This window comes from Onychostruthus taczanowskii, unplaced genomic scaffold (genome assembly GCF_017590055.1).
Source record: "Onychostruthus taczanowskii isolate IOZ18803 unplaced genomic scaffold, ASM1759005v1 scaffold24, whole genome shotgun sequence".
In the NCBI taxonomy this organism is placed as follows: Eukaryota; Metazoa; Chordata; class Aves; order Passeriformes; family Passeridae; genus Onychostruthus; species Onychostruthus taczanowskii.
The window spans coordinates 8,618,523-8,646,459 of NW_024499684.1; the positions used below are offsets into that span (position 1 = coordinate 8,618,523).

Below are 27,937 nucleotides of genomic sequence, written 5' to 3' on the forward strand. Positions count from 1 at the left end.
TCCATTCTACATACTTTATTAGATTCAGAGCTGGACAAATCACAAAGTGTACAAAATGGAGACCACACTACCAGAAGCAGGATTGTGGGTTCCAGCAGCATTCCTATGGCCCAGAAGCATTTGGTAGAAGTGTGGAGAGGGCAGGCTGGGTCAGGGTGCTCTTACTGCCAACTGCATTTGAGATTCCCCAAGGACAGACCCTGTTCACATCCTGACAGAGCTCAGCTGGCCCACACTCCCTGGAACAGCGGGGCCACGTCTCCAATTTGTTTGGAAAGGACAGACTGGCTCAAGCCAGCAGTGGGTAGGGGTAAATGCTCCAAGGACCTGAAATGCTGTGCCACCCACATACACACCAGCAAGAGCCTAAACCCTCATCATCCTTTTTGGTCACAAACCTTCCCACGGCAGGACTCTATACTGACAACTTTGCAAGAAATAAGGTGGTGGTGAGATCTGGTGAGCCCACCATCTTCCTGTGGTGGGGGCCCAACAAACTCACCACCCCAGACATCTCAGACTGGCCAGCAACATCTACCACAACAGCAATAGCTAGTACAGAAGCCAGGGTAACTTCAACTCAGATTTGTCCAGTCTATGTTTAGGTCTATTCTACGAGTACATATGCACAAGAACTTCAAAAATACTAGGATATGATGCAAGTAGTGAGACACCAACAGAAGAGGAGTTTAATGGTGGACGTTCCCTAGAAAGATCACGAGAGGATGGGAGTTAGACTAGCCCTTGCCCACCCTGGGACGGGGAGCAGGAGGCTGACTGCACCCCTGCACACGACTGGGTTCTGAACTTCATCTGCAGCGTGGGTGGTAACTGAACACAGGCAGGCGAGTCCACTCCCGGGGTGAGCCACAGGGTCTTTCAATCTGCGTCGAGGGGCCAGGCAGACATCTCTGAATGTAGCTGAAGACCGAGGAGAGGCAGAGCATGGCTTGGAGAAGAGGGAGCCCGCCAGCCTGCTGGGGCTAGCATCTGGTCTCATAGATCCCACTCCTGCCGATGTACCTCACCCATTTTATCACATCGTGGTCACTGTAGTTCAGCTTTGGCTCAAAGACTTTCAGGTAGCGCACCTTCAGCCCAGAGGGTGCAAATGGGACCTATTGAGAGAGGGAAAGGCAACAGAGAGCATTGGAATGGGGGTAAGATGCTCTCCGTACACAAATGCCAGAGGACCCCTGGGCAATGCATCTAGAAATGGACATCAAGAGCCACTGTTCCCTTCCCTGCTCCCTGCGTGCATGGTGCCAGGCTCCTGTGGCTCTAAGGGCAATTTGCTTCCATTAGCTTCACCATCTGGCTGACCACACCTGTCAGCTTGTCACAGGGGATGCTCAAACCTGAGTAACTCCCAAGAGGGGCTGACAAAGCTTCTCCAAGGCTGGGTGCATCCTGTAAGGCAGACGGGTACTCACCTCAAAGTTCATGGAGATGGGAGGCCGAGCCCACTTCTTCTTGTCGTTGGTGGGCAGCAGTTCAATCTCCGCACTGATCTGGGATTCCTTCATTCCAGCCATACGTTTTATCCTATTGGAGAAAGCTCAGAAGTAAGAAGGTGCCAGAGTTTATGTTTCCCATCACTACATAATCTCAGGGCACTAAACAGACCCTGCCTCCCAGAGGCCTGCCCCTGCAGGCCAGCCCCACCACGCTCACTTACTTCCAGACAATGGCATTCTCACTGGCCTTGTACTTCGCCTTCCCTTTCATGCAGATGACTTGCACTCCACTGGTATTGAGGGGCGTTGGGATCCGGACCTGGAAGGCACAGTCTGTAAGTGGGGGCAAGGAGATTGCAGCCTGGGCACTCTGGGCAGTCTCAGACGGTCTGTCCTGCACCCCTTGGGCCTTCTCTCTCCCAGCTCAGGGCCCAGAGGACATCAGCTATCACAAGGCATCCTCAGCTAGCCCTCCAGTTTCTTGCTTTGAAGTACACGTTCACAGTTCCATAATACACAAAGTCAGTAAGGAAAAGGGCAGAGATCGCCATGCTGCAGGAATCCTGGCTAATGTTGGGAAGATGAACTCAGGAAGGATGCCAGGCATTGCAGCAGGCTCTGGACAGCCCAGTCTTGCAACAGTAAGCCTTCTCAGATAGGGACTAAGCTGCAAAGCCATCCCTAGCCAATCTTACACAGCTCACAGCCTGCTGCCTGTCTGACATACCATCAGATCATGCAGACAGAAGAACATGATATTTTCACAGTGGCTGAGGAATTAAGTGAACAATTGCTGCAGGGATGGCATGAGGCCCCTGCCAAGGCAGCTGTGCAAATGAAAACAGCTTCCACCTCCCTACTCTACAGCACCTCCTTCCCACACAACAGCAGCACCACACACCTAAGAGATAAATCAGTTCGCTTTTTAAGCCCTGTTCAAGCTTGAGGACTCATCTGTGAGGACTCTACCACAGTGGACATAAAACTAGGACAAGATACCACAGTTGTTTGGTTTTTTTTTCTCTTACCTCTATCTTCTGGGCCAGCAAGGAAGGTTTGAAATTTGATTTGATCACCACCTTCACTTCCAGCTTGGTCCGGCCCACCTCCCGCACCAGTGGGATCACACGGAAGGGAAGGATAATGTCCTTCGTGGTCCGGTATCTGCAGGGATGGAAGCTACAGTGAACTCTGAGGAGGAGTTAACTCCCTTACGCCTCAAACTGTATCACCCTCCTAAAGAGATAGCCTCTGAATATGCCAAACAGCTTAAAAACATCAGCCAGAAAGGGAGACATGCCAGAAGGAAATAGCAGTTAAGATCTGTGCTCCTGCAGGGCAGCAATGGTTTCTTGTGTCTCAAGTTTTATATCTGGTTCCTGCCAACAGCTTTGTTCAAGGACACCAGTGTTAAACACTAAAAACAACAGATACAAGAAGCTCAAAAGCAAGAAAACCCAATCCAACACTATGGTTGTGGCAAAGAAAACTAAACACAGCTGGGCTTCCACATTTGTAACAGATGGATTTGTGGGACACCCTACAGATTCCACTCTGAAAAGGGGGTGGTAAGTGTGTATTTCTTAAGTGCTCAAGGGCTGCAAGTCTGCCTGGGAGCAGCAACACTACCATAGCAGCAAGCAGATGCCAACACCAGCCTGTTCACCCTCCACCCACAGTACCTCATGAGCTCAAATTCTCCATCTGGTGGAATGAAGCTGATGCTCCTCTCAGAATCAAACTTGCTGAGCCTCACACACTGGTGGAAAGTGCAGTCATCAATGGCAATTGACTGTTTGCCGCTAAAAACACAAAACACAGTTAGGGAAGCACAAGCTGCAGCTCTCGTATCTTGGTGCAGTCAAAATCTGTCCAGGCAGAAACTACTCTACAGAGCATGTTGCCATTGCAGGTGTCCAGGAAATGGGGAGGCAGGGAGAGATTTAGGGGACAGCAGCCTCTTGGCTCAGACTTTCCTTGTTTCACCACCACAAAAATCATATTTCAGGAAGCTTGTTTGAAAGAATTTTCCCCCTCCTCTCTTCAAAGAGGAGAGAGCTTAGAAGAGCACCCTTCTGTCATAGCCAGCAACACAATGCTTGGGTCTGCCTGCCAGCAGCACTCAGTACTGCAAAGGCAACTCTGCCAGCCCAAGTCTTCCCAAAGCACAGTCCAAAGGAGAGAAAACACTTTCCTGTCCACAAAGCTATCCCACTGCCACACAGCCAGGAAATGCCAGGTTCAGAGTCTTCCTGTTCAGAAATCTCTTCACCGCTGTTCATTTCCACACTGCCAGCAGGTGGTTTGATTCTGAACCAAATCACCAAAACCATGATATTGTGACATACAAGTCTGTATCTCTCCTAAAAATCTGAAGAGCTACCACCTTTCCATGTATGTGCACCAGCCTAACCTGTCAGCACTGAACTTGTGCCAGGTACTAATTCCTGAAAATACAGGTCCTAGGCCAGCCAAAACCCCTCAGCTACTGAGAGAGACCAGGAGGCAGGAGCAATAGAAGAGGCAGCAGTGTAGAGCAGGTGCAGCAGTGTATCACTATGGTATCTAGGCTGCCTCAATTGCTGGAAGCAACAGGACAACCATGCCAATATGCCAAGATAGTGTGAGAACGACTGCAAGTTTAGCTCTCCGAGGAACCACCGCTACCTACACAAAGGGGAAGCAGACTGACCCCAGGCTGACTGGCTGTCTACTTACACAACCACCAGTGGTCTGGTTTGTGCTTCAAAAGGAGGAGTTAGTCTTTCCTAATCTGCTGCTCAGATGACAACCAATCTTAGTCAACTGATTTCTATTTCTTTGCAAAACAGCTGAGAAAGCCCTCTACCTAGGACTGCTCCACGTCTCAGGCAGCATTACTCACGGTTGGCCTTGCCACAAGCTAGATCCTAAAAAGCAACTGACAGCAGCTGTCCTTTTGGTCACCTCATAACTAAATGCTTCTGGAGAGTAATGTCTCCAAGCTGAAGATATCCACTGGATAATCACAGAACCACCTACCAAGAATCCCTGTTCATCTTACTTCTGTAACTCAGAAAACTAGCATATTTACTGGCAAAGGCAGTTGGCACAGGAGCTTTGGGACAGTGCACTGACTCTTCAAGACCTGTGCAGTTGATATTTTCACTAGAGTAAATCCTCACTGGGTCCATCAGCCATCTCAGGCTCATCCATTTTACTAGCTCAATTCAGGTCCAGGAAAGATGGCTTAAAGGTGACAGTGAAGCAATAGCTCTTGGCTCGGTTCTGAGAGAAAAGGCAAAGAGCAGCTCAGCTCCATTTACAGGAACCATCATGGAAAGTGTCTGAGATCCAAGTTACATGCACAAGTCACACAAAGCAAGAGACAGAGGGAGAGCAGAGTGCACACAAAGCTGAAGCAGATTATCTACCTTCCCAATTCACTGGGGGTCAGCAAAAAAAAAAAAAAAAAAAAAAAAAGACAACCAAGAGAAATACAGATGAGTTGCAAATGGTTAGTGAGACTAAAGTGGCAGTCCCGTTGCTTTTATCTCTTCACCCCAAGCAGGAAAGCTGGAGAAGGTGTTAAGAGCTGTTTTCAGTTTAACGTGGATACTGACTGAGGTGCAGCTGGGAGGGAGGGTAGCTGGGCTCACAGAAAGGATGTGCCTCCTACTCACACAACCACTGATCACCTGTAATCAGCAGGAGTGGCTTTCCCAGTCTTTGTTCTACTTTGTGGGATCAATCCAGGTAAAGCATGCAGAGGGATTCTTTCACTGTTTCTTGGGAGCACTGCTACTGCTTTTATGATTAAGAATCTCTGCACTGAGCAAAACTGCTAAAGATACAGATTCTAGGAAAATCCATCTTGGGGAAGTGTTTCCAGATGCAAGTACTCTAGACTTAAAACTGTGTTTGAATCTTAATACTTCAAGAGCTGTGGAGAAGCCCTCTGTATTGAAGCCCTCAGGATGGTAACTTGCATGACAACTGATCTACCCAAAGTCAGCAGTACCATCTGAAGAAAAAAGCCTAGCTTTTAGTCTGTCAGATCAGAAAAGCTGTTAAGGGCTGCCCTTTCCTAAGTCCTTGGTGGCAAGTGGTCACCAGGTCCAAGCCTCTTACCTTTTCCCCGTTTCATCCGCAGTCCCTTTGCCCTGTTTTTCAATGACAATCTTGTCATTCATGCCAAACTTGCACTCTGGCATTCCACTCAGATAACTCTTCATCACCACTCTGCCAGAGACATGGGCACTCAAAACCTGACCTGATTAGAGAAGATCACAGTTCAGAACACTTACAAGAGTCACCACTCACAAACCCTAAGCAGGAGGAAGATGCCAGCTCAACACCACCTACTCACCCTGCGGGGACATTAAGAGATTCACACTCTCCAGCACATCAAGAAAGAGTTCATTGCGACGGTATTTGATTCCTTCACGTCTCCATCCAATCTGTCCAGTCACCTGGCTGGTGATCTGGGACTGCTCTTCCTTGGTCTGAAGAGAAGAAACGACATCTCAGACATAACTAAATTCAAAGACTAAGAAACCTTGCTCTGAATCTAAGAGCAAACTCTTGCCATTTACTACACATAAAAGTTTTTGTCACTTAGATACGGGTGCTGTGACACCTCACATGATTTGATCATTCCCTCCTCAGAACACCAAATTCTATGCCTAACCAAGAACTGGCCATAGCAACAGCAGGGAACATTGTTCTGTTTTGCCAGCAAGTCCATTAGGCTGCCTCGTAGTGCAGGGAGGCATGGGTTCCACCAATGGCACTCAAATCTTATCTCAGACTGTCACATCAATCCATATTAAGCAGAGAAGCTTAACATGGATTGATGTAGCAGTTCACACCCTTACCAAACATGAAACCCCAGGGCCACAAGGGAGCTAATCTCCAAGGCCTGTTTATTAATAACTGCAGTCATAAAAGTTACACACCAACACAAACCCAAAATCCATCTAACAGCACCCAGGCTCTAAGCCTCCGAAAAGTACCACGGGCTGTGCTGAGAGGCACAGAGAGATTTCCTACCTGATGCTAGAGGTGGGGTCCAGTCACACGCAGAAAGTCAAGAAGTAGGTGTATAGTAGCAAGTGCAGTGCAGACAGGGTTAACAGGCAAGCAGGTCAATAGCAAGAGAAGGGAGGAAGGGAGAAAGAGGCAGATTAGGCTTAAGGCTACCCGAGGACAGGAGAAAGCAGGTCAGCTCTTTGTTAATTAGGGAGCTAATTAGCACAAACAAGATGAGGGGTTTTGACCTTTAGCTCCCTGCAGGAAACCCAGCACTCCAAGCAGTGAAATGAATTTTCAGACTTGGCCCATTATTGACAATCCAAACGCAAGGTGGAGCAGAGGGGGAGACAGGCAAAATACCACTCCCAATAATGTTTCTATGCAGAACAGACTCATGCTGGTGTTCCTAATGCAAATCTTGGATGTCTACCATGTCACAGATGCCCAGACTATGAGAAATAACAGGCACTTTGGGTTCTGTATAAAGTGGTATCCTTGTTAATTCTGCTCTTCCACACTACAGCAGCTCAAGACACAAGTGAGTTCTCCCACAGCAGCCCTGCAGCAGGCCCACAGGGTGGCAGTACATGACCTCAGCTTCACAAACGCTCTTGCCACAGACATGGTCAGTTCCTGAGCAAGCACAGGCACTGTCTCATCATCTAAGAGACAGAGTATTATATTCCCCTAAGAACTACCTAGGTAAGTGCTCAATACAGTACACAAAGTACCTCTCTTGTCTGTCCCAAAAGGAAAAAAAAAAGCACTGCCTTGTTCAATGCTTTGTTCAGGCTTTAGAAGAACACACAGATTTAATACCCAGTGCTCTGTCTTCCAAAGGGACGTTGACCATGTGATGACATTCTCATCTCCTGCAACAGCACCAGTACCCTGACCTGACACTTACTCTGTAAAGTAACTGGACGGATCTGGAAGCAGCTACTGAAGTTGACACCACCCAGCAGCATGACTATTCCCTAAGGGAGGCACTGAAGACCTCTGGGTCTGGGATTTCTCAGGAATGGGTGCTTCTCAGGGCAAATCAGCTAAAATGGCCCAAGAATACCCACCTTGTGCTGAGCTGTCAGCATGCTGACTAGGTTAAAGACAGCCAGCTACCAGCAGGTTTCCTGGGATCTTCCAGCTGGTGGTGGCCCTCTGTCCACTTTAAAGAGTAACACCAGCATTTTAGCACTAAAGAGTATCTATGGTTTGCAGAAACACTGTAACTAAGAGCCCACACACCCAGAAATCACTTGGAAGAAAATTACAGTGTACATCTAGTTAGTGAAGTCTGGACAAATACAGATTGCACCTTAAGAGTGAGAACAGTACATGAAGCACAGCTACTTCAAGCTGTAAGAGCAAGGTTAGGCCTCTGTTGGAGGAGATATTCAAGCCAATTGCTTCATCAGCTCTGTTACAGGACATCAGCACAGCCTGCAGTCCTGACATCTGAGTAGTGGGCTATTTCAGGTGTAGGAACTAGAAGTAAAACTATGTTGCATACCAACACCTTTAAAAACCAGTGTGGAACATCACTCCATTCCCAGAGCACACAGCTATTTTCCTTGGCAAGCAGTGCACCAGTTTCAGTCACACTTTAAAAGAGAATAAAACAGATATTGCATTTCAAGATCACCTGCCCTGGAAAGATCACTGTAGCCATACAGGGAGGGCATTCAGAACACAGCAGCTCAGTACGCCTCCAACCTTCACTAAGAACAAAGTCAAAAAGTCAAGTTTGGAAAGTCTGTCATAAGTGGATTTTGCTCCTTAAATTCCTCAGGACACAATTCCAAGGAAAGCATCACCAGGAACTACGTGAAGATAAGGAACACAGATTATAGGCCAGATGATTCAGACCCAGATTTTGGTCCTGGGTACCTGTGTGAACTGGCTCTAAGTCAATGAGGAGCTGAAGGCTAGAAGAATCAGAGTAGAGAGCAGACAAGGAAACATGGTAGGTACTGTTTCAACTGGAGCCCTTGCCATCCTGTGCCAGCAATGGATTAATTCTCGTTTTTGAACTGGGCTGCGCAAAATTCCAATACTGAGCAGAAGAACTGCTTACTTGTGTAAAGCTGAAAGCAAACTCCTCTTTGTAAGCACTAAACCTGCTGTTGAATTAAAAGCATGACGTTGTGACAGTGGTTTGCACACAAACGGGCACAGAAGTTTGTTAAAACTAACAAAAGCAAAAAAAAGAGCAAGGGAAGGAAATGAGGGGTGTGGTTAGTTTTGAGTTTTCCTAGGAACAGGAGCTGATTCAGCTATCTTCAGTGCTGACTGCCCAAACTGTCAGACTGCAGAAGGCCAGAGATTTACACTAGGACTCGTGATGGGGACTGAGGCCGGATGCATTCACATCTGGCCATGTTGCAAAACAGTTTGCTGTTCTAGCGGGAAATACGTTGCTCAGGGGCAGCTTCTCTCTCTCACCTCCTCTTGAACTGCAGTTAGTCTTGCTACTAGATTAAAAGTTTTCAAAGGAATTCTCACAAAATCAGTGCTGATGAACTGAGTCGAAACAGAGCCTCCAGAGACTGACCTCTGCTAACCTAAACAAGAACAGTCGCCATGCAGGCTCTTGTTTAGCCCTTTGCTTCTGTTTGTAGCTGAGGCTGAAGCTTCACTCTGCCTCAGACTGCCTCCACGGACACACAGCTTTTTGTTCCTGACTCACTGCTGTGCTGGGGAGAGCACTAACTTTAAGGCTAAGTCCTTATTATTGACTTGCACAGCCGTGTCAGATGGACAAGGTGGACAAGATTCCTTGGGGACATGAGAAACAGACTATGAGTTTCCTTTGAATTGAGAGGTTAAGCATGAGCTCATGAGACAGGAAACCTAGTTTTGAGGGCTGTACTTGGAGTAGCATTAGAACTAGTTTAAACACATTCCCCAAACCAGTCCAACTAACCCTCTTTTTCCCATCAATTCCTTTATCTCCAAACACCATGTAAACTTTATTGCAAGGGTTAACACTGCTAAAAGCACAGCAGAGATTCTCATTTCTAACCTAAGAAAGCTCAGATTGTACTGGCACTGACCTGCAAGGATGTTACAGGCAGAGACAGAGCAACATGAGCTTCCTGACTTCACAGCAAGATTCACAAGGCTGAAGAATACTTCATTATAAGGCAAGCATGAAATCCTGACAGCTCTGGTGCAGAATAGACTTGCTCAGTGAGATTCACATGCAAAAAAGCTACTTCTGGTTCAGCAGGTAGATTTGTTTATCCTCTCAGAAGCTGACACAGAGCAGAGCCTGAAGCCAGCAACCATATTTACATGCAAGGGACTGACATTATCCTAGCTCTGGGCTCTTCCTCCTGCATCTTACTGTGTGCCAGGGAACATGAGGTAGCATAGGGCAGGGACACCTAGAATACACTGAGCTACATCTCTGCCAGGGTGTTCTCAACCTATTCAGGCACCTTCCTTCCATACAAGTCAAATGGCTAGATGGTAATTAAGACCAAACTCTCTTGAACAGGTTTAGCAAAAATTAACCAGCAGAACAGTGCTGTACCCCAAATTCCTCTGATTACCTGACTCTTGATGCCTTGCTGAGTGATGAAAGTCTTCAGGGCCCCTGTTTCAGAGTTCTGAGGATAGCCAAAGTCCAGGATTTCTACAGAAAGGTAAAAGGTTAGTTCAGAGCCACAAGGTATAAACACATCAACTAGGCTAACTGCTGCTATAAGGAGAGAGGCAATTAGTGCACAGATACTGCTTACACATGGAATTTCTGGGTAAGTTGCTGCAGCATTCCTTACCAAGGGAAAAGAATCATTCTTGCTACACTGAGCTCCCAGAGCAATACCTGGAGGTCAGGGGTGATGGAACGCTGTGTAAGTGCTGAATTTGCCAGTTTTTAAACATAACAAGACCTCAGGACTCAATATCAACTAACCTAGCCATCTGTGCACAAGGCACACTGAGGAGTTTTTCTAAAAACATCCAAGGGACAATAGAGAGTTTGTACAACACCACAGCAATTTTATCTTTGAAACTATTTTTTTTTTTAAGTTTTGTTCTTATGAAGTTGTAATAAAACCAAAACCTAAAACAACAGCTGAGTAGTGGCACTGCAGGATGAGTGTAGGAGGGAAACAGATGTTAACTACACACCAGGAACAGTGCACACCTACTCCCCTCAAAGAGGAAGGGAACAACCCACAAGAGATTTAGAGGGGAAAGAAGACCATTAACATGATACTGAGCACACTGACAGATTTGATCTCACTGTGCCTGCAAAGAGACAGCAGTGACTGACCAAAGCAGAGAACAGGCAGTGTCTTGGTCTGCCCTGAGGAACAGGGAAAACATCAGTCACTGTGATCCTTGGCTAAGAATCTCAGGACACACATGTATGGTGCACTGTCTGGAAAACAAATTGAAACGTAACTAACACAAAGTCCTCACGATATGTGAAACAGGGGCAGCTCAAGGGCAACCTCCACAAGCAGACTGATATCACAAGCAGCTGAAGGGACACTATTATTAATCTGAGGTGAAATTTGGAGCTGTATCTGTGGGGGAGGTAGGGCTGGGACAGAGCACATTGTGTTTTGTTGACTTTCTTCTGTTCAGAATTGAGCCCAAAAGGCAACTTACTAGGGGCAATCAGCTTAAGCCTGGGGTGGCTGATTCCATACACTGCTAGAGCCATGTGGGCACCAGCTGGCCTTACAGGTGTTACTGACAGTCCTGGTGATATACCTCAGGGTAAGGAAAGCCTGACACGTACACAGGATCCCCTCAGAAGCTGAGCTCCAGTACCAGCTGTCTCAGTCTCAGTTGTACAAGTGCACAGCTCCCAACATTTCAGGGAAGGGAATCTGCACAAGGCTATGGACTTGGACATTCACATTAGCAGTACAGGTGACATCAGAAAGCTGAACAAGTAATTTTGAACTCTGCCACACGTTAAAAATACTTCAAGGATTATTACTACATCATACTAAGCGAAAGATTTCAGAATGACCAAGTGCAGTAGGCCACAGTATATAAGGGAAACCTCTCACCATCCAGCAGCTCATAGATCAGCACGAAGTTGTTCTTTATGTTCTCCTCACTGATCTTCCCGAAGTAGGCAGTCATCACGTCACACATCTTGTAAAGAAACTCGAATACCATGGCGGCATTGACATTCTGCTTGGTGACAGCAGCCAGCCAGATGTTGGAGCGCTTGACATGGAAGAAACTTGTGCGGGCGATGTTGGTGACGGGCGAGCGCACCTGCTGCCGTGCGTGGATGACGTTGACGCGGAAGGCGTCCACGGCATTGCGCCTACGAAAGCATCACCGAAGACAAGTCAGCACAGCAAATGTGACACCGGCCGGCTGCACTGCTCTGCTTCTGCCATTACGGTCACTGAACTACACACACCAAGCTCACCTAGGGAGGGTGCCTGGGGATGTCTCTAAGACGGCAAGTGAAGGCTCTGAGCAGAGTTAGACACTAAATTCTGCACAAGTTCAAGGAGAGAGAGTGCTGCTGGTATCTAGGGAGCTTTAGACTGCAGTGTAACTGTACTCAGAAGGAGAAGCAAACCTCCATCTGGAGTAAAATGGTAAAGAAACCTTCCCTTCAATTAATTTTGACGGCACTCCCAATCGATTGTCATAGCCGGAAATAAACACATCAGCAACGTACGGCTCAGAGAGTCCAGTTTTGACCAAACACCTAATTATTGTCTATTCTGCATGCCCAGGCCTTCACACTCTTGCCCCAAAGCAAGCTGTAGTCTCCCAAGATACATGTCAATGGCAGTTGCTCCCAGACATACAACCAAGGAAAAAACAGCAAAATTTGCTTGGACCACCCAAGAGATGTCAGTGCCCAGGTACACTCCAGAAGGGAGCTTTAGTTCTCAGATCCAGCTCACCTCCTTACCCCACACACCTTGGAGGTCAGGCTCAAAGCAGCAGGAGGATTAGGATCACCATTTGCTTTCTAGTTACATATCACCTCCAGACTGCTCTGCTTCAGAATGGGTGTCTCGCATCCAGACTCAGAGTCCCCACAGTGCAACATGTCAGCAGTGCTGCATAGTCCAGGACCATTTACAGTCAAGGGTTCTGCCCCTGTGCTGAAAAACTGCTGCACAAGCAGCCCATAGGTACTGCCCTCTGATCCAAACTATCTGTACACTAGCAACAGAGGAGAAAACCCTCCTTGTTACACAAGGAGTCCAAGTGACATTCTGGATGCCAGCTCTTGCACAATGGTCTCCTTTATCCTGTAACTACAAGTCAGAATAAACTTCCCAAATTAAGTCCACCAATCCTAAGAATACAGGAAGGAAGCCCAAGTGCTTTATATGACAAGACCAAAACTTAAAGCAACAGTCTACACACAAAGCCAAAACTCATTTAGTCGTGCTTTATTATTCATACTCTCAGACACTGTAGAACAGGGGGTTTGACTGCAGCATCAAGGCCATGGCACCGATTATGCAGAAACACGTTTGAGAGCAGACAGTAATATCATCCTTGCAAGCAAGGATACAGGCATACAAATGCTTGTAGGCACTGAGGGTTATCAACAATCCAACACACAGTTCTAAGTTAGAAAACAAAGGATATTCTAAGGAACATATGCTACCACAGCAGGTGTTTGCTCCTTGAAGGTCTGGGGACATATGTAGAAGTTTCATCAGTAAACACACTCCCCCATCAGAAAAATTCTGGCTTTTGAATACTTCTTAGGTTTTATTGCTCCAGAAAGTTTGCAAGTTGGAGTTAAATTAATATTTCATTTCCACTTTAGTTTTTCCATAAGAAAGTAATTAAATCTACTGTAAGATAATAACTAAAAGCCCAAATCCTCCCCTCCAGTAAGACTTGAAAGGAAAGTTCAGCTTGTTCTGGAGCATTAGCCCTCCCAGCCTCAAGTTCTAACCCGCTAAAAGTAGCACCAGAACCAGTCACCAGACTGGTGCACACTAAGGAGAAGCCTCAGGTCAGGGAGGCTTTGCTAGCACACCAGGTGCCCACTGTGCAGTGCCAGTCGTGGCCTACCACGCGTCTCTTACCTATTGCTACAGCAGCCAATGAGATGGGATGGACAGAAATGGCGCCAGCGGAGAAAGGAGGAGTGACAGCAACAAGAGAAAGGGTTAGAAACACACACACAAGGCACAATGAATCCAAAGAGATAAGAAGAGACCAAACAGCACCCCCTCCCCCTGCTCCTTGGCACAAAAGGCCAAGGTGGTATTGGATGGACAGTAACAAGCTACAGCAGCAATGAAGCCCTCACGAGGTACAACACTGACATGCCATGGTCAGGCTGTCAGCATGGACAGATCTGTGTTTGGCTGAACTTTAGGGATAACTGAGCATTCAGTCCAGGTGAACTGCACCCATATCACAACAGTGACACCCAGTCTGCTCTGCTAATATAGGTAGCAGGCCCTGGTGTGGAAAAACCCCAAAGCCTCAATCAGAGGCATCACCTGGGGACTGCAGAGTATCAAGTATCTTCTTCCCAGTCTGTCTCAGGACAGGGCTACAAGTCTGGGTGGGAATTTCTGTGACAGTACTTCTCATTTGAAGATGTTTGGGTCGATGCTTTCTGGTTTGGTCCAGCCAACAGGAAATACAGCAAGTTTGATAGAGCTGGAGCACATCTGGAGAGATAGGGCACATCCTGCAGATTCAGACACTGCTCTATCCAGCTTGCACTTTTTCCATAAGGATCAAGAGCCACGAAGCTGACGTGATGTATTAGAAGCTCAGAAACCAAACACCTATTACATTTAAAGTGCATGCAGTTTGTCATGTAAGCTGCTCAGTTTCAAATAGCTGAAGTTTATTACACAGCTGCATTCTTAAATGCAGGTAGGTTCCCCAACGACTAAGCCACTGAAGAACAAGACAGTCGAAAATTACAGCAGAACCCTCCATGGTATCCTGAATTATATGCATGGTGTTTTGCCTTTTTTTTTTTTAATAAGGCTGCTTACACATGCAGCTAGCTGCTGTATGGACAGACGTGCTACATGCACCAAAGCCATTCTAAGTTGCAAGCAAACAAAGTTCAAGTTTTGTGGTACTTCTGCCTTTAACAAAGTCATAAGAAGGATATCCTCATTGTTCGTTGTTTTGGTCGTTACATCTGAGCTATGTGCTTTTTAAGGCCCTTAAACTGTGCAAGGGGAGGTGTTCTCATAACCACAGATGACCTTTAATATCTCCCAGCTCAGAAACTAAGGCTTCAGAATGCCAAAGGCAATGGCCAAGACTAAGGAGTCCTATGGGTCAATCACTCATGAAGACAGGGAGCAGTTATGCTCTTTTCCTATTCAACTACCTCCCAACAAGCAGGGTGGGTTCAGCCCTCAGCACTTCAGAACTGCTGCTTAGGATCTAAGAACTGTATCTTATGCTAGAAGTCTATCACTCAGCTGTTTGGTTAGAGACAGAATTCCTATAAAGTTGAGTACAAGCTACAGTATCTTTTAGCTGTTCCTTTCCTTACCTCCCACGGACGGTTAGAATATTAAAAATTTTAAATAGATCTGGCATTAATGCTAACTAATGTTCAGACTAGGAAATGGAAAGACTCTCAGTTTATTGATTACACCACAAGATGAGACATAGCCATTTTAAAAAAACTTTTTCTGTAAGGCTACATCTTTTAAAAAATCCAAACCAGCACTGAAGGCCTGTTTGAGAAGAAATCCAGCACCTTGGGAGCAAGTTCAGTTAACAGCCAATGCCAGCTCCACCTAAGTCACGAGACTGACACTTTCACAAGAACTGAACAGATGATTTCACTGAAAGGAACACCAACTCCTCAAGTACTAGAGAAAACACTGGAATATTTTGGCACTCTGCCAAATGAACAAGTTAAGATAGGATCAGGCAGGAAATCCCATTTTCTAGCTTGGTTTGGCCAGCCAGCAGGAAGTACTTTATCACGTACAGAACACAAGGCACTCACTCTGTAAGAGAAATGAGCCAAGATAAAAAGCAATAGAAGATCATATTAAAAATACCTGCTTTGCTCCCCAGTTTGCATCTCCACAGTCATAATACCACTTAAATCAAAAGGCCTTCTTGAATAAACATCAGTTTGAGAACAATCTTGCGTTTCAAGTTTGCAAACAACAAAATATTTTTGCCAGAAACCACAGTGAAAGTGTCCCTAGCCCCCACCTGAAATATTCTCCAAAGTTACCTATAATCCAGACTGGCTTGGCTCAGTCACTGTGATACCAGCTTTACAAAGTCAGTCCTGTCACATAATTGCTCTGAAGAGCTTCAGCTAACAAGTACTGAAGACTGGTAAAAGTTTGTACAGTAGAAAAGACTCAAAGCATCACAGCCACTGGCTTTCTGCTTGAGAAATACAATGCTTCCTTGGCTCAGCTATGTATGGAAGTCCTGGAATAACTCAGTCAACCTTAGAACAGCTACTTCGCCTTAGCTGACCTAGAACAAGCCAAGAGACTTAAAAGCTCATTAGGTGAAGCCTCATTACAGACACTGTGTTGACTGCTTCCTCAATGAAACAGTGCAAGCCTTGACTAGCTACTAGTTCTACCCCAACTTTTAACCTCCACTAGACAATCCATAACCAGAAGGGACATACTCTTCAGATCAGAGCAGTCTGAAGGCAGACTGGCTTGACTGCTTTTGTAATTTATGGCAACAAGTTATTTCACAGCACATTCTACCACTAGTCATTGTGAAGACCTGGTACAAACTGCTTTTTCCTAAATTGGCCTGAAGGCTCTCTCTCACTGAACTTTGAATTAGCACCTACCACAGCTCTGCCTCTGTTAGCTCTGTCATAACTCTGCCAACTTAATTACTAACTTCCACACTAATGAAAACCCACTAGAAAGAGTACTGTTGTGCACAAAACCCTTAAATTTAAGGTTTTCAGCCCAAGCAGCACCATCACTTATGGTTCCCTACAGCACTATCCACTGCCTACAAGACACTGTATTTTTAGTAAGATGCCTTCTGGAAACTAGCAGCCTAAGGGTTGCGCAGATCCAGTCTAAGTGAGCATCATAACACTTCAGGGAAGTGCAACAAGACACCTACAATCCACTGAAGTTTTTCAAGGCTTCCCACAACTTTAGTTGCTTAATGAATGTAAGCTTTTCACACTAGGCTGCCATACAAAGCTGGGGAACAGAAAGCCAGCTGTAGCAGAGCCATAAGACTGCTTGCAGATGAAACTTTCCAAGACCACAGTCTCCTGCATGCCTGCACTTGATGTTAAATATCAGTGCCTGAAACTAATTCAGAACCCTGGCTATAGTGTGTGGCCGACAGTTCTCACATTACTGCTCCTGTAAAGTTTTAGCAATTACTAAGGTAGGCTCCCACAGTGGCAGTCCATGCTGCTGAAACATTTGGAATAATGGCCAGATCCCCACCATCCAAAATAAAGTCCCAGGTTTGGCTGCAGGCCATCCTTCACTGTAGGTGACCAGGGCTTAAACTTCTTTATTCTGAGGTAAGCCTAGAGCAGCAAGTTGAGTTGCAGTCTCACATGCATGCACAGCTAATGCAGAACAAAGCAGCTCTGGGTTGTTTACTGCACCAAAATGAGACAAAAAATGCAAAAAACGGAGATGCAACAGAAGCACTTACCCGATGTCATCCCGGTAGACACGAGAGATTAAAACCTCTCCTTTGTGATTATAGATGAACAAGCCTCCGATCATGATGGAACTTTAGTCTTCACTTCCCATGTTGCTTAATACCTGAAGCAAAAAAGAGCATATTTAAGTAGGCTGTACAGAAAGTATTTGTAGCCAGGACTAAAGCTTAAAGTTGGCACTGAAATAGAAAATGCCTTACTTCTCATTCCAAAAATCAGCACGGACAGATTAAGCCTCAAGGACAAGCATCCCAAACATACCTCTTGAAAGTGAGAAAAAACACAGGCCTGGAAACTACAAGAAAATCAAAGACCCCTTACTTCTACTATAAAGTGTCTATCTCCCTAAAGACTGAGATACAAATCAGACACAACTCCTCAGTCTTTTTACATGCAGTTCACACAAAGGTCTGACATGTCACCAAGCCTATCACCACACGACGGAGGGTTCCTAACAGCAAGTACATCTCCATTTATTACCTCTTTTCCATAGTTTTTACACATCAGTGTAAGAGCCTTTGATAATCCCTAGCAGCCATATCAAGTCACACTTCAGAATTTAAACTGAGAGCCATTCAGCTACAAGGTACCACTGGAGCAGTCACAATCATGACCCATCTGAATGGGGAGACAGTCCCTTAGAAGTTACCCTCCTAAACTGCTAATTTGCTCTTTCTTCAAAGGAAGATTGCTTAGGAGAAAGCTACAAAGCTCTCTCCAAAGACATATATTATTGATAGGGTAGATAGACATTGATAGAGAAGACTTTTTAAAATATACAGCTACTTCACCAGATCCCATTCCATCCAGTGCTCCTGCACAGGAGCACTCCTCTTCACTTAGGTCAAAGTTGTAACACCCACAAGCAGCAACTGCTTGGTTGGCTTAGTCCCAAGAAGAAAACTGCAACCCTGACAGGGCAGGCCTTGGGGTGGTCACACAGGAACTCCTTAGCTTGGGCACTGCAGAGCATTAGATAACAACCATCTCCACACTGCTCTTTGGGTGGGTTAGCCTCCACCCACTAGTATGGGCTGGGTAAAAAGGATAGGGAGAGGCCAACCTAGAGACAGATGCTGCCAGTGAACCGATATGTGTCTGCTCAGGAACACTGCAATGACAAAGTTGAAGTGACCCAGCCTTGGATCACTTCGAAGGTCAGGAAAAAAAGAAAATACAAAAACAATGCACACATCAGAGGGACTAAAGGACTTCTGGATTATCAAAAATAATGTATCCTCTAGAAGTTACACCCAATAAACTACAGTAGCTGCCCATCTGAAGGAAGAACTGCAGATGTGAGTTCTGTGCTAAACCAAGGTTTACATTGCAGCCACTACTTTTAATTTCAGCAAGACAAAAAAAAATTTTAAATTTCCTAAGCCTTTACACCAACATTTTTAGTTACATCTAGTGAGTCCTCAAAGAATAACACTACTCATACCTCTCTGCTACAGGTCTTCAGCTTCCAGATGGGTGCTTCTGCTTATTAATAGAAAAAAAAGAGCCCAAAAGTCAGTTACATCAAAATAGAAAGAAACAAGCAGTTTTCCCAAAGCTCAGCAGTGAGCTTTCTGGCTTTTATTCTCCCATTCTGCTGGTCCAGTATCACTGGCTACTAATGGGCTGCCTTCTGCCACTTTTCAGTGGCTTCTTGTGGCACTGTCACCAACATATTTTCATGCGAGACTCCAATTAGCACAGAACAGCTTTCCAAATATGTATTTCTTCCATTCCCAATCATAACACTTTATAACTCTGGGATACAATTATTTATTTCTAAGTCTCTGTAACCAAATCTATTAAGACATAGGCAGCTCCAAGATTCCCATGTAGTTGGAGTGGGAAAAGCTACTGTTTTGTGACCAAGGCTACAAACTGTAGGGGCAGCAACATCAGCATCCCCACAGCACAAGAAAATCCCACTGGTCAACCAAGTAACCCAAATTTCTCAGACTAAAAGAATTGGCTGTACCACAGACTCACAACTACTTACAGAAAGCACACACAGCCCTAACAGGCATTAAAAGACCACTGTAGGTGACCAGGGGAGGAAACGTGCAGGGCTGAAATCCAAAACATGGAGAACTGAACACAGCTGCCCAACAAGACAGGCAGAAGCTGAAACATTTGCAAGGTCATTCACACAGGTCAAACAATGAAAAAAATTAGAAACATTATGACAGTGAAAGCAACTTGTTGCCCACTCCAGAAAAATCCTTCCTATTAACTAGTTTTTTCACTCCAGATAAGAAACAAGCATGTGTTTTCAGAATTCTACAGTGCTGGCTTCCACATTCAGATACGGACTATTGCAATCCAAGATCAAGAGTTCCTGCATTCTTTTTAAGACTTGCATTGTATAGAGCAGCTTCCTGGAAGCTTATGCAACTGGTCAAAGCTGGATCATAAGAATCCTACAAACCCTTTCCAGAAGAATCCTAGAAAGCACATCCTAGTCTTAAAAAAAAATAATCTCCCTCTGGGTTTTAATGCTGCTTAAGCTATTTGTTTCACTATTTTTAGTATAAAGGAAATGTCTGCTTTGATAAGCAACAGGATCAGACATGCAGCATAAACAAGACAAAACCCTTTGCCAGCATGACAAGCCAATCAATTCTGAAAAAGCCTTGATTTGAATATTTACTGCATTACTATAAAACATGTAGAAGATTGCTGATCAAGCTTTGCATAGGAAATTAAAAGCCTTCTCTTAGGAAGATCTACAAACTTTCAATGTTGCCTGAAATAATGATGCTATGCTTTCTCATGTTAGTTTAGAATATATTCTGTAACAGCTTTGCTGAAGTTACAGGCAAAAAAAATCAGCATTTTTAATTGTATCACAGTACCAGGCAGCAGAGTGAACTGCTTCCTCATCTTACATGTTAGTAAAAGCATGTTTGATGGAGTAGATAGATTATGATTCAAAGGCTTTTAGTCTTCAAAAATTCTTCATCAATGCAATGAAATGCTAGGATTCTTCCTTACACAAAATATCCCAGGAGATGAGTTCGAGCTTCAGACCCTCCATGTAAAGTTAGCTCCTGGTTCCACCTTCACTGGCACAGTTAAGAGCTGCATTGGTTCATGTTGCAGAGCTACAGGTGAAGCCAGAATTGCCTTTGCTACTTCACCCACACACCTCCTATACGCACCATTGTACAACTGCGCATCGTGGATTTAGGGTGCCATTTTGTAGTCCCACCTGCACCTCTTGGTCTGCTTTGATCTACTTTGCCCTTACCACTCTGAATACCCTCACATCTCACACATCCCACTGCCATGGCTACTCACCAGGAGTGCTCTTATTGCAGATTCTTGTATGGTACAAAACAGAAGCATGCAGAGATCTGCCACCAACCAGCTGACGTGTGCTTGCTGTACTACACTGGCAAAACAACTCAATAATGAACTTGCTCTAAATCAGAAGGGGCTGCTCTGTGCTACGTGAGGCCCTGGTGAACACCTGAGCTTGCACTTTTCCCTACTACTACAGATTTGGCCACAGGATCAGGACCATTCTGACAGTTTATTTCAAAAGGGCAGCAAACCATACTGAGACATGCGTGAGCATTATTTCACATGTAGCAGCAGAATGCCTCATATGAGTTAGGATTCACCTCAAGTCTGAAAGAACTCGCAATTCTACAACTGTAAAAATTAAACCTGAATTCACATTGAAGTACAATTTATCCAATGATTTGTGTCAGACAATCGGTAAAGTGTTTCCAGGTGCCAACAAAGTCACATGGGCTAAAAACGGTGACTATAAGAACAGTTTTAGATGACCTACCCAACTGCACCAGCTACCAATCAGTTCTTTGCAGCAGCTGAAGGACACAAGCAGTACAAACCTCCAGCTGCACTCCCATCTAATGGCATCAGAGAACAAGGAGGTCTCAACTACGCTTGGTCTGCTCAACTTCTGCAGTTCAGCATCTTGAAGAGTTCCAGGCATCACAAGCATAGACAGCACAACAGCATCAACACAGCTTCCAGCAAGTTCAGTTTGGTACAGGGCTGCTCTCTGTCAGCCTTCACCAAGCTTGCCCGTGATGGGAGTTCAGGAAACGTGGACAACATTCCAGTCTTTTGTTCACATCTTGCACTACATCCCTCCAAGACACAAGATCAGAGTGACTACACTGCCTCTCCACACAGAATTACTTCCAACAGCTAATGGAAGCATGTCCACACAGCTGGAAACTCAAGAGGTGGAGTAAGTAGCCCAGAGATCTATGAACAGAGCAGAAAGCTATACAAAGGGCAGAATGCAAAGAAAGTTGCTTAAAGCTCAGCAAGAAGAATGGCTCTTCAAGATGACAATGCCTCTCCTTGAAGTGGCTGCAGTGAAAATAAGCCTGCTTTGTTTTGAGCCTCCTTTGTGCTTCAAGTTTCACAGATACTCCTTTCAACTATTTCAAGGTTACATTCTAACTAGGATGAGGATTTTAGTGGTACAATTCAGACCTAGCACAATCTTCCACATATTTTAAAATAATTTATAGTTTTCTTTACAGATTGGCTGTGGAAGTTAAAGATCTTAGTACTTGCAGTGGTTAAGAACTGCAGGGAAGAGGGTTGCAATTAATTTCAGACTGACATTCAGTGTGACTCATGGCTGCTGGAATCAGAAGGCCTCAGAATAAAAACTCCAGCACAGGAGATGGGTTCATCTGCTCCCTGTGCATTAGCAACATGACTCAGAAAGCATTGCTCAATCAGCTTTCAGTGACTCATTCTGCCCCTCTCCAGTCAGCCTTTCCTAGGGAGCTTGCTCTACGCTGCTTCTGAGTTTCCCCAGCCTAATATCTCACTGTCAGACACAGCTTAAGAGCAAAGCCCACCATTTCTTCAACTGTTTACCACAAAATGCCTGGAAACCAAGGTGACTCTAGCTGAAACCTTTGGGTTAATGATCCATCAGCTGCATTTTCAGAGCTTTGCAACTTCACTCCTGTTTCACTAGCTTGAACATATGGCAACCTGCTCCACGCTGGTAGCTACAGCTTTCTGCTTACAGTGTGGATGGATTTATTCTAGTTAAGGTACAGGGATAATCCACATGTATGCTGAATTCACACCAGTTGGTGACTAATCACCTTAATTTAGGAACAACAGCCCTCTCCCAATACACTCTGCATTCTTCAAGCAGCTACTAGGGTAGATGTAACATCTGAATGCAGCTCCTACAAATACCTAAGGCCAGTAGGCTTCCTACCCTCCTGCCAAGTGCTCACATTCCTACATACTTCCATTTCAACCCATAAACAGAAAAGGAGCATAAAGAACATCACAGACAGACCACACACTTATACACATGCTTATAAACCCACCAGGAGTTAAGACTACATGGAAATGACTTTTCAGAATGCCTTTTTACTCAAGTGAAGATGAGAGCATTAAAACACACCTTTAGAGCAATTGTGCCAAAGCAACAGCATTAAGACACCAATTGCAAAAAAAAAAAAAAAAAAAAAAAAAAAGGTTCATGTATAAATACAAAGCCTGGGATAAAGATTTTAATGCATTTCAGTAGTTACATAACAGAAAAGCAGCAGGATTAGCTGGGCCTACAAAGACTGATACAATAACATGCACTTTCCTAAGAATCACACATACTTGCCTCAAATCCTGTCTCAGTGCTCCCACTGGGCAGGGGATGTGCAATAAGCACCCCTCTCTCAACCAACCAGGAGATGCTGGAAGCCCCAGAAGTCAGTCTGCAGCAGGTAAGCTGCAGATCATAACCAAGAGAGTCCAGAGAAAGATAAAGACACATAAAGCACAGCATCTGAAAAACTGCTTTTGTCCACTGATTCTATCATAGATGGAAAATGCTCCGTTTATTAGGTCTGATCTAAAAACAGGTGGCTCTCCAAAAGTCAGACTTCATCCTTTCAGTGTGCCACCCACTTGGAATGCATGGGCGGAGTCAGGAGCACAAGCTCAGGCAGCAGGATCCTGCTGCTCGACTGTCAGCTTCACATATTGTGAGATGCAACAAGTGGCTGGACTGGGAGCTGCCTGGTGAGATGTGGCACCAAACCTGCTTTTATCAAGTGGAGATACAGCAGCTCTCTCCTGCAGCATGTGAGAGCCCAGCCTTCCTCTTCCATTTCCTCTTCATCAATTCTGACTTACATTAGCTGCACAAAAATGAACAACACGCAGCTTGGAGCTTTCTTAGACTAAACAAGGCACACGTAAGGAATCAACTAACCAGCACAGTTTGTTCCCTCTGCAGCTGTTTATCTAAAGCAACTCTTTCAGAACCAGCACAGCACACAATACCAATGCTGTAGTTTCTGTTCAGTGCATCCTTCCATGTTCTCTCTAATTGAGAAGCCAAAGCATCACAGCAGCAATAAGACACGCAGTATCAGTCATTTGTTCATCAGCCTATGAAAGACTAAGCTGAATTGTAGCCCAAATCTCAGAGACACAGATATTCAAATGAGTGATTTTCTCCAATACCTTTGTCCTATAACCTGAGGTCTTTCACATGACACCACACAGACCATTAACCATTCCCTGCACCAGCAAATGGTAGCTTCAACCTACACCACAACTTTGAAACAGTTCTCTGCCTTTTGTAACTGTATTTGCAGAAGTGAAAACAAGCAAACAAGCTGAACTGCTCAAATTTTTTGCTTAGGAAAACCAGTGAATTTTTAGTCTGTTTTCTTCAGTGGTAAAAGAAACTTGGCTGCAGTAATTCCAGTTTCACATGCAAGGCAAGAAGTACTTGTTCTAGCTCCAAAAGAATTAGGAACTGTCTGAAAGAAATGTGTCACTAGCAATGTGATGCACCTACAGCCTAATTGTACCAGAGTCACCATAAATGTTGGGTGTATATTGGTATTTCTACCTCAGGAAAGTACAAATACAGTTCTTTGTATACTTCCATGCCAGCTTCTCTATGTCCAGTGTAGGCCAAAGTTGAGGAACTCTTGAGCCAAGTCTGTTTGCTCTCATGGCATCTACTCAGCAAATCCTCTGTGTCCTCTCTTCAGAGGTGCAGTGGTGACACAGCAGCTCAAGAATAACTGCTCAGGAGCAACGTGACTGCAGCAGTTCTTAGGCTGCCTGCAACAACATAACTACAGTTTCACATTATCACCCCAGCTGTGCCAGGATTTGATGAGCACCAGTAGCGTCACCAGTGAGCACATCTGTCCACTCATTTTAAGAGGTAACTTGGGGATCAGCTGTATTTTCCCAAGCCAGCTGTGTGGGTGATACTCTTACCATAGAGATACCTGTCCAGAAATGTCTGGCACTCCAGGTGGGGAAAATAAGCCTTCAACAAGCCACTGACCAAGGCTGGATGAGCAGATGTCAGGACTGCTTGCTGCTAACCTGCAGAGCCCTTTTGGCCACAACCCCACTGTGAGACAGGCCATGAGTTTCATCCTGTACCATCCGGTACAGGGTACAAACAAACACAAGTTGATCAGTAGTGAGCCCAAGACCCAGCTGCTTGGACTTTGTCACTCCCATTAAGGGGCTGAGTTTCCTACAGCACAGACATCACTTAGCTTGAATGCAAACAGGAATGCTGATTTCTGTAATCTACAGAGCACATCCAGGAAACAACGATCACAAGTCAGTTAATAAGCTGGTGTAAAGCAACCAACCCCTTTAGTAGTCTATTAAAAGACAGTTTGGGTTCTGACTTAATAGTAAGTAAGACTTCTGTGCATTAATGAGCTTATCTAACTAAGCAGTTCAAGGTACATTGGCTGCTGAGTTTTCATCCAGGAAGAAATCAGGAGAGGTACTGAAGGCAAATCACCAACTACAGCCATTTCTGCATTCCAGAAATCAGTATGATCTTGGACAAGTGACAGCAGCTGAAGCAGGAGAGGGATTAGTCAGGCTGCTCTGGCAAACTGAAGTTGTTGAGAAAACCCATCCTTTTAGCTAGCACTAGCCATTATCAACCCAAGACTTAAGGCTCAAAACAATGCCATTACCCCACCAGCTAATCTGAGCACCTAAGCCTGGCTTAGTTGGCTGCATTAGCCACTTTCCAGGAGGCCACGGGCTGCACTTGGTTTGAAACAAGAGTAGCTGCAATCACTTCATCCTGGGGAAGACAGGCTGCATAATTTACTTAAGGGGCATACCCCGAGCTAAAGAGCTCCTGAGATAAACCCATCAGTTTCAGAGAAACTGTTCCTATTTTAAACACAATCCCATAAATCCCCATAACCAGTGGGCAGGAAGAGAAGCACGTTCCCTCAGCAGGCTCTCCTCCCACAGCCCACTTCTGCGTGCCATACTGCACGCAGCCAGTCTGAAGAGTAACAAGAGATAAATACTGCCACAGGGAAACACAAGAAGCTCCAGTGAAACATCACAGGTACAGCATTTAACACATCTCTCAGCAATATTTTGAGCCCAACCTGATGTGAACAGTTCCAATGCCTTTTTCTACCACCCGTTCCACCAAAGCATTTCTAAAGTCAGTTTGAACTGCTTGATTTTCACTCTTGAGCTAGAAACCTCAACAGTGATTTGCTTCCTATGCACCTTCTAACAGAAGAGGTTCGAGGCACAGAGTGGAGTTTGAGTAAGAGCTTGTACTCTGCAGACCACTAATGGTCTAGGTGCCCTGATGTGTCAGCTTTTCTCTCACTACTCTTACTGGAGAGCAGATAACTGCATTTCACATTCTGTGCCTCTGCCTGCAAGCTTTTAGCTGAGTTGCTGACCTCCTGCCAAGATCAAAATAATACATGACTTGCCAGTAACTTTTGACTCAGTAGGTCACTCACTAAAGGAGAGAAGCAGACTCTGCCTCACAAACCAATTATATTTTGGCACCACAGGCCATCCTCCAGTTGGCCCCAGGAACAGCCTTTAATGGTCTTCAGTAGAATAAGCTTAGAAAACCAGTGCAAGACATTGAGCTGCAAAAGACAGTCTTGACTTTACCTTTTTTGATGCAGGGATGAGGCAAGAAAGTTTAACTAGGGTTACAGGAAGTTTCTTTATAAAGCCTGTTTTGTTTGGTAACTGTTGCTGTTCCACCAAAAAATCAGGAACAGCCTTTGAATACTCTAATGGTCTTCAGTAGAATAAGCTTAGAAAACCAGTGCAAGACACTGAGCTGCAAAAGACAGTCTTGACTTTACCTTTTTTTGATGCAGGGATGAGGCAAGAAAAGTTTAACTAGGGTTACAGGAAGTTTCTTTATAAAGCCTGTTTTGTTTGGTAACTGTTGCTGTTCCACCAAAAAAAAAAAAAAGGGAAAAAATAAGAGATCGTATCAAACAAGAATGCATGTCCAGTCCCCTGCTTTTCAAAGAAATTAAGATGTAACCCTTCACAGCCTCAAAATTCAATTCTCCAAAAGCCAGGACTGTGCTCTTTTGGGAGGAGGAAGCAGCTGGCCATGATACCCTTCAAAGACACCCCAATGCTCTCCCTGGAACATGGCCACTCTGCAGCCCAAAGAACACCAGGTATCTTTGTCACTAGATGTCAGTAACATGGCATTTCCTACAGAAGAGGAGTGATGCCTCCCTTCTGACAGGAAAAATATGGAAGTAGACAGTTTGGCAGCATCTCTTCAGATTTGAGATTGTCCCTCCAAGCAAAACTCACAGGGACACACAGAGCTTTTACTATAGGGAAAAAAACAGTAGCTACAGCTCTGACAGCATTCAAGTACATGTTGCCCAACCAAACACCACCATGAGCCCATGTACAGTTAGAAGCCTGAAATACCGAGACTTCCAAGCCACAGAAGCCGTCCAGACTCACCTATCTGGGCAAGTTCCAGGCTCAGATTTTGGCAGCCTGAGGCTAAAACTTGATAGCTTTGTCATACAAAAGCAAGCAGAAAACAAATCGTGCACTCACACAGCTTATGGAGAGAACACTAGATCAAAAAGCAAGTCATTTCCCAGTGGGGAGAGAAGTCAACTGCACTGGCTGATAAACACGGGCTGTGCTTCCTGCAGTTATCCTGAATCCAAAAACCTAGTCTTGGTTAGAATGGATGTGGAAATGCATCCAGAAGAGCCGCTGGATAGGAGCCTGCTTTAAGCCTCAGAATAAGCAGCTCGGCATCAGCAGCGCCGCGTTCTGCCTCAGCAGGTTTTCCGGGGAGGAAGCAGAGTGCAAGCCATGACCCAGCTAATTCACATTTCGATCAGCAGTACAGGCAAATAATTTTCGGTGAAGTTCCAGCCCGATCCGACTGAAAAAAAACCTTTGCTCAGGCTGACCTGACGCATCGGTGCCGGCCTTCCTGTGCCACACACAGCGCGACCCTGTCCCCACCCTCCTCCGGTGCAGCACCGCAGGGCTGCCGCACAGCTAGTCCGGCCAGAGAGCTAATTAACAGCTGTTAATAACCCCCCTGAGCCACAAGCAATGTACGAACGAACGATGGGGTCGCCCAGCACCTCCCCAGAGCAAGCCGAGGAAAAGCCCTCCCGTCGGCCCCGCTTCTCTCCCTCCCTCCCGGCTCCGGGGGCACTCTCGCGTCCCTCCCGAGGGCAGCCGGCAGGACACCTCACCCTGCAGCCGCCTCCCCGCCCCGGGGCCTGCAGACCCCAACCCCCAACCAGCGCCCAGGGAGCCGTCACCCGCAGCAGCTCGGCCGCTGCCCGGGCGCGGCCGCAGAACGAGCCCGACCGCAGGAAGCCGCTCGGAGGAGGGACGGCGGCCGCGCAGCCAGGCGGGGAGCGGAGCGCCTCACCTGCCACTGCCGCCACCACCCCCCTCACCCCGCGCCCCCCCGCGCACTGCAGAGACGCCGCGCGCGCGCCCCGCCCGCGCCCCGCCACTGCGCATGCGCCTCCGCGAGGTG

The 27,937-nt window shown here is 45.7% G+C and overlaps 1 protein-coding gene across 6 annotated transcripts; it reads right to left on the bottom strand.

Moving 5' to 3' along the window:
* AP2M1 (adaptor related protein complex 2 subunit mu 1) lies at window positions 1-27,859 on the bottom strand. Of its 6 annotated transcripts, none has more exons than XM_041405706.1 (12): window positions 27,827-27,859; window positions 17,097-17,209; window positions 13,517-13,522; window positions 11,504-11,769; window positions 10,025-10,107; window positions 5,806-5,941; window positions 5,568-5,709; window positions 3,140-3,259; window positions 2,486-2,621; window positions 1,679-1,776; window positions 1,434-1,545; window positions 1-1,118 (listed from the first exon to the last, which is right to left on the bottom strand). In XM_041405706.1, exons 2-12 carry the CDS (start codon window positions 17,168-17,170, stop codon window positions 984-986), a joined length of 1,308 nt encoding a protein of 435 aa, XP_041261640.1. In that variant the 5' UTR covers window positions 17,171-17,209; window positions 27,827-27,859; the 3' UTR covers window positions 1-983. The 6 variants fall into 6 exon arrangements, with proteins under 6 accessions (XP_041261640.1, XP_041261642.1, XP_041261641.1 ...); XM_041405708.1 differs by lacking the exon at window positions 27,827-27,859 and adding an exon at window positions 26,053-26,071; XM_041405707.1 differs by lacking the exon at window positions 27,827-27,859 and adding an exon at window positions 18,551-18,588.
* Window positions 27,860-27,937: the final 78 nt, after the last annotated feature.

Bases quoted from the DNA above. Each gene is read 5' to 3' on its own strand.
- AP2M1 (XM_041405706.1), bottom strand. From the start codon at position 17,170: ATGATCGGAGGCTTGTTCATCTATAATCACAAAGGAGAGGTTTTAATC. The intron at 2,622-3,139 runs GTACTGTGGGTG...CCATCCCTGCAG, and splicing joins GGAGAATTTGAGCTCATGAG to ATACCGGACCACGAAGGACA. The intron at 1,777-2,485 runs GTAAGAGAAAAA...TGTGCCTTCCAG, and splicing joins TGCTGGCCCAGAAGATAGAG to GTCCGGATCCCAACGCCCCT.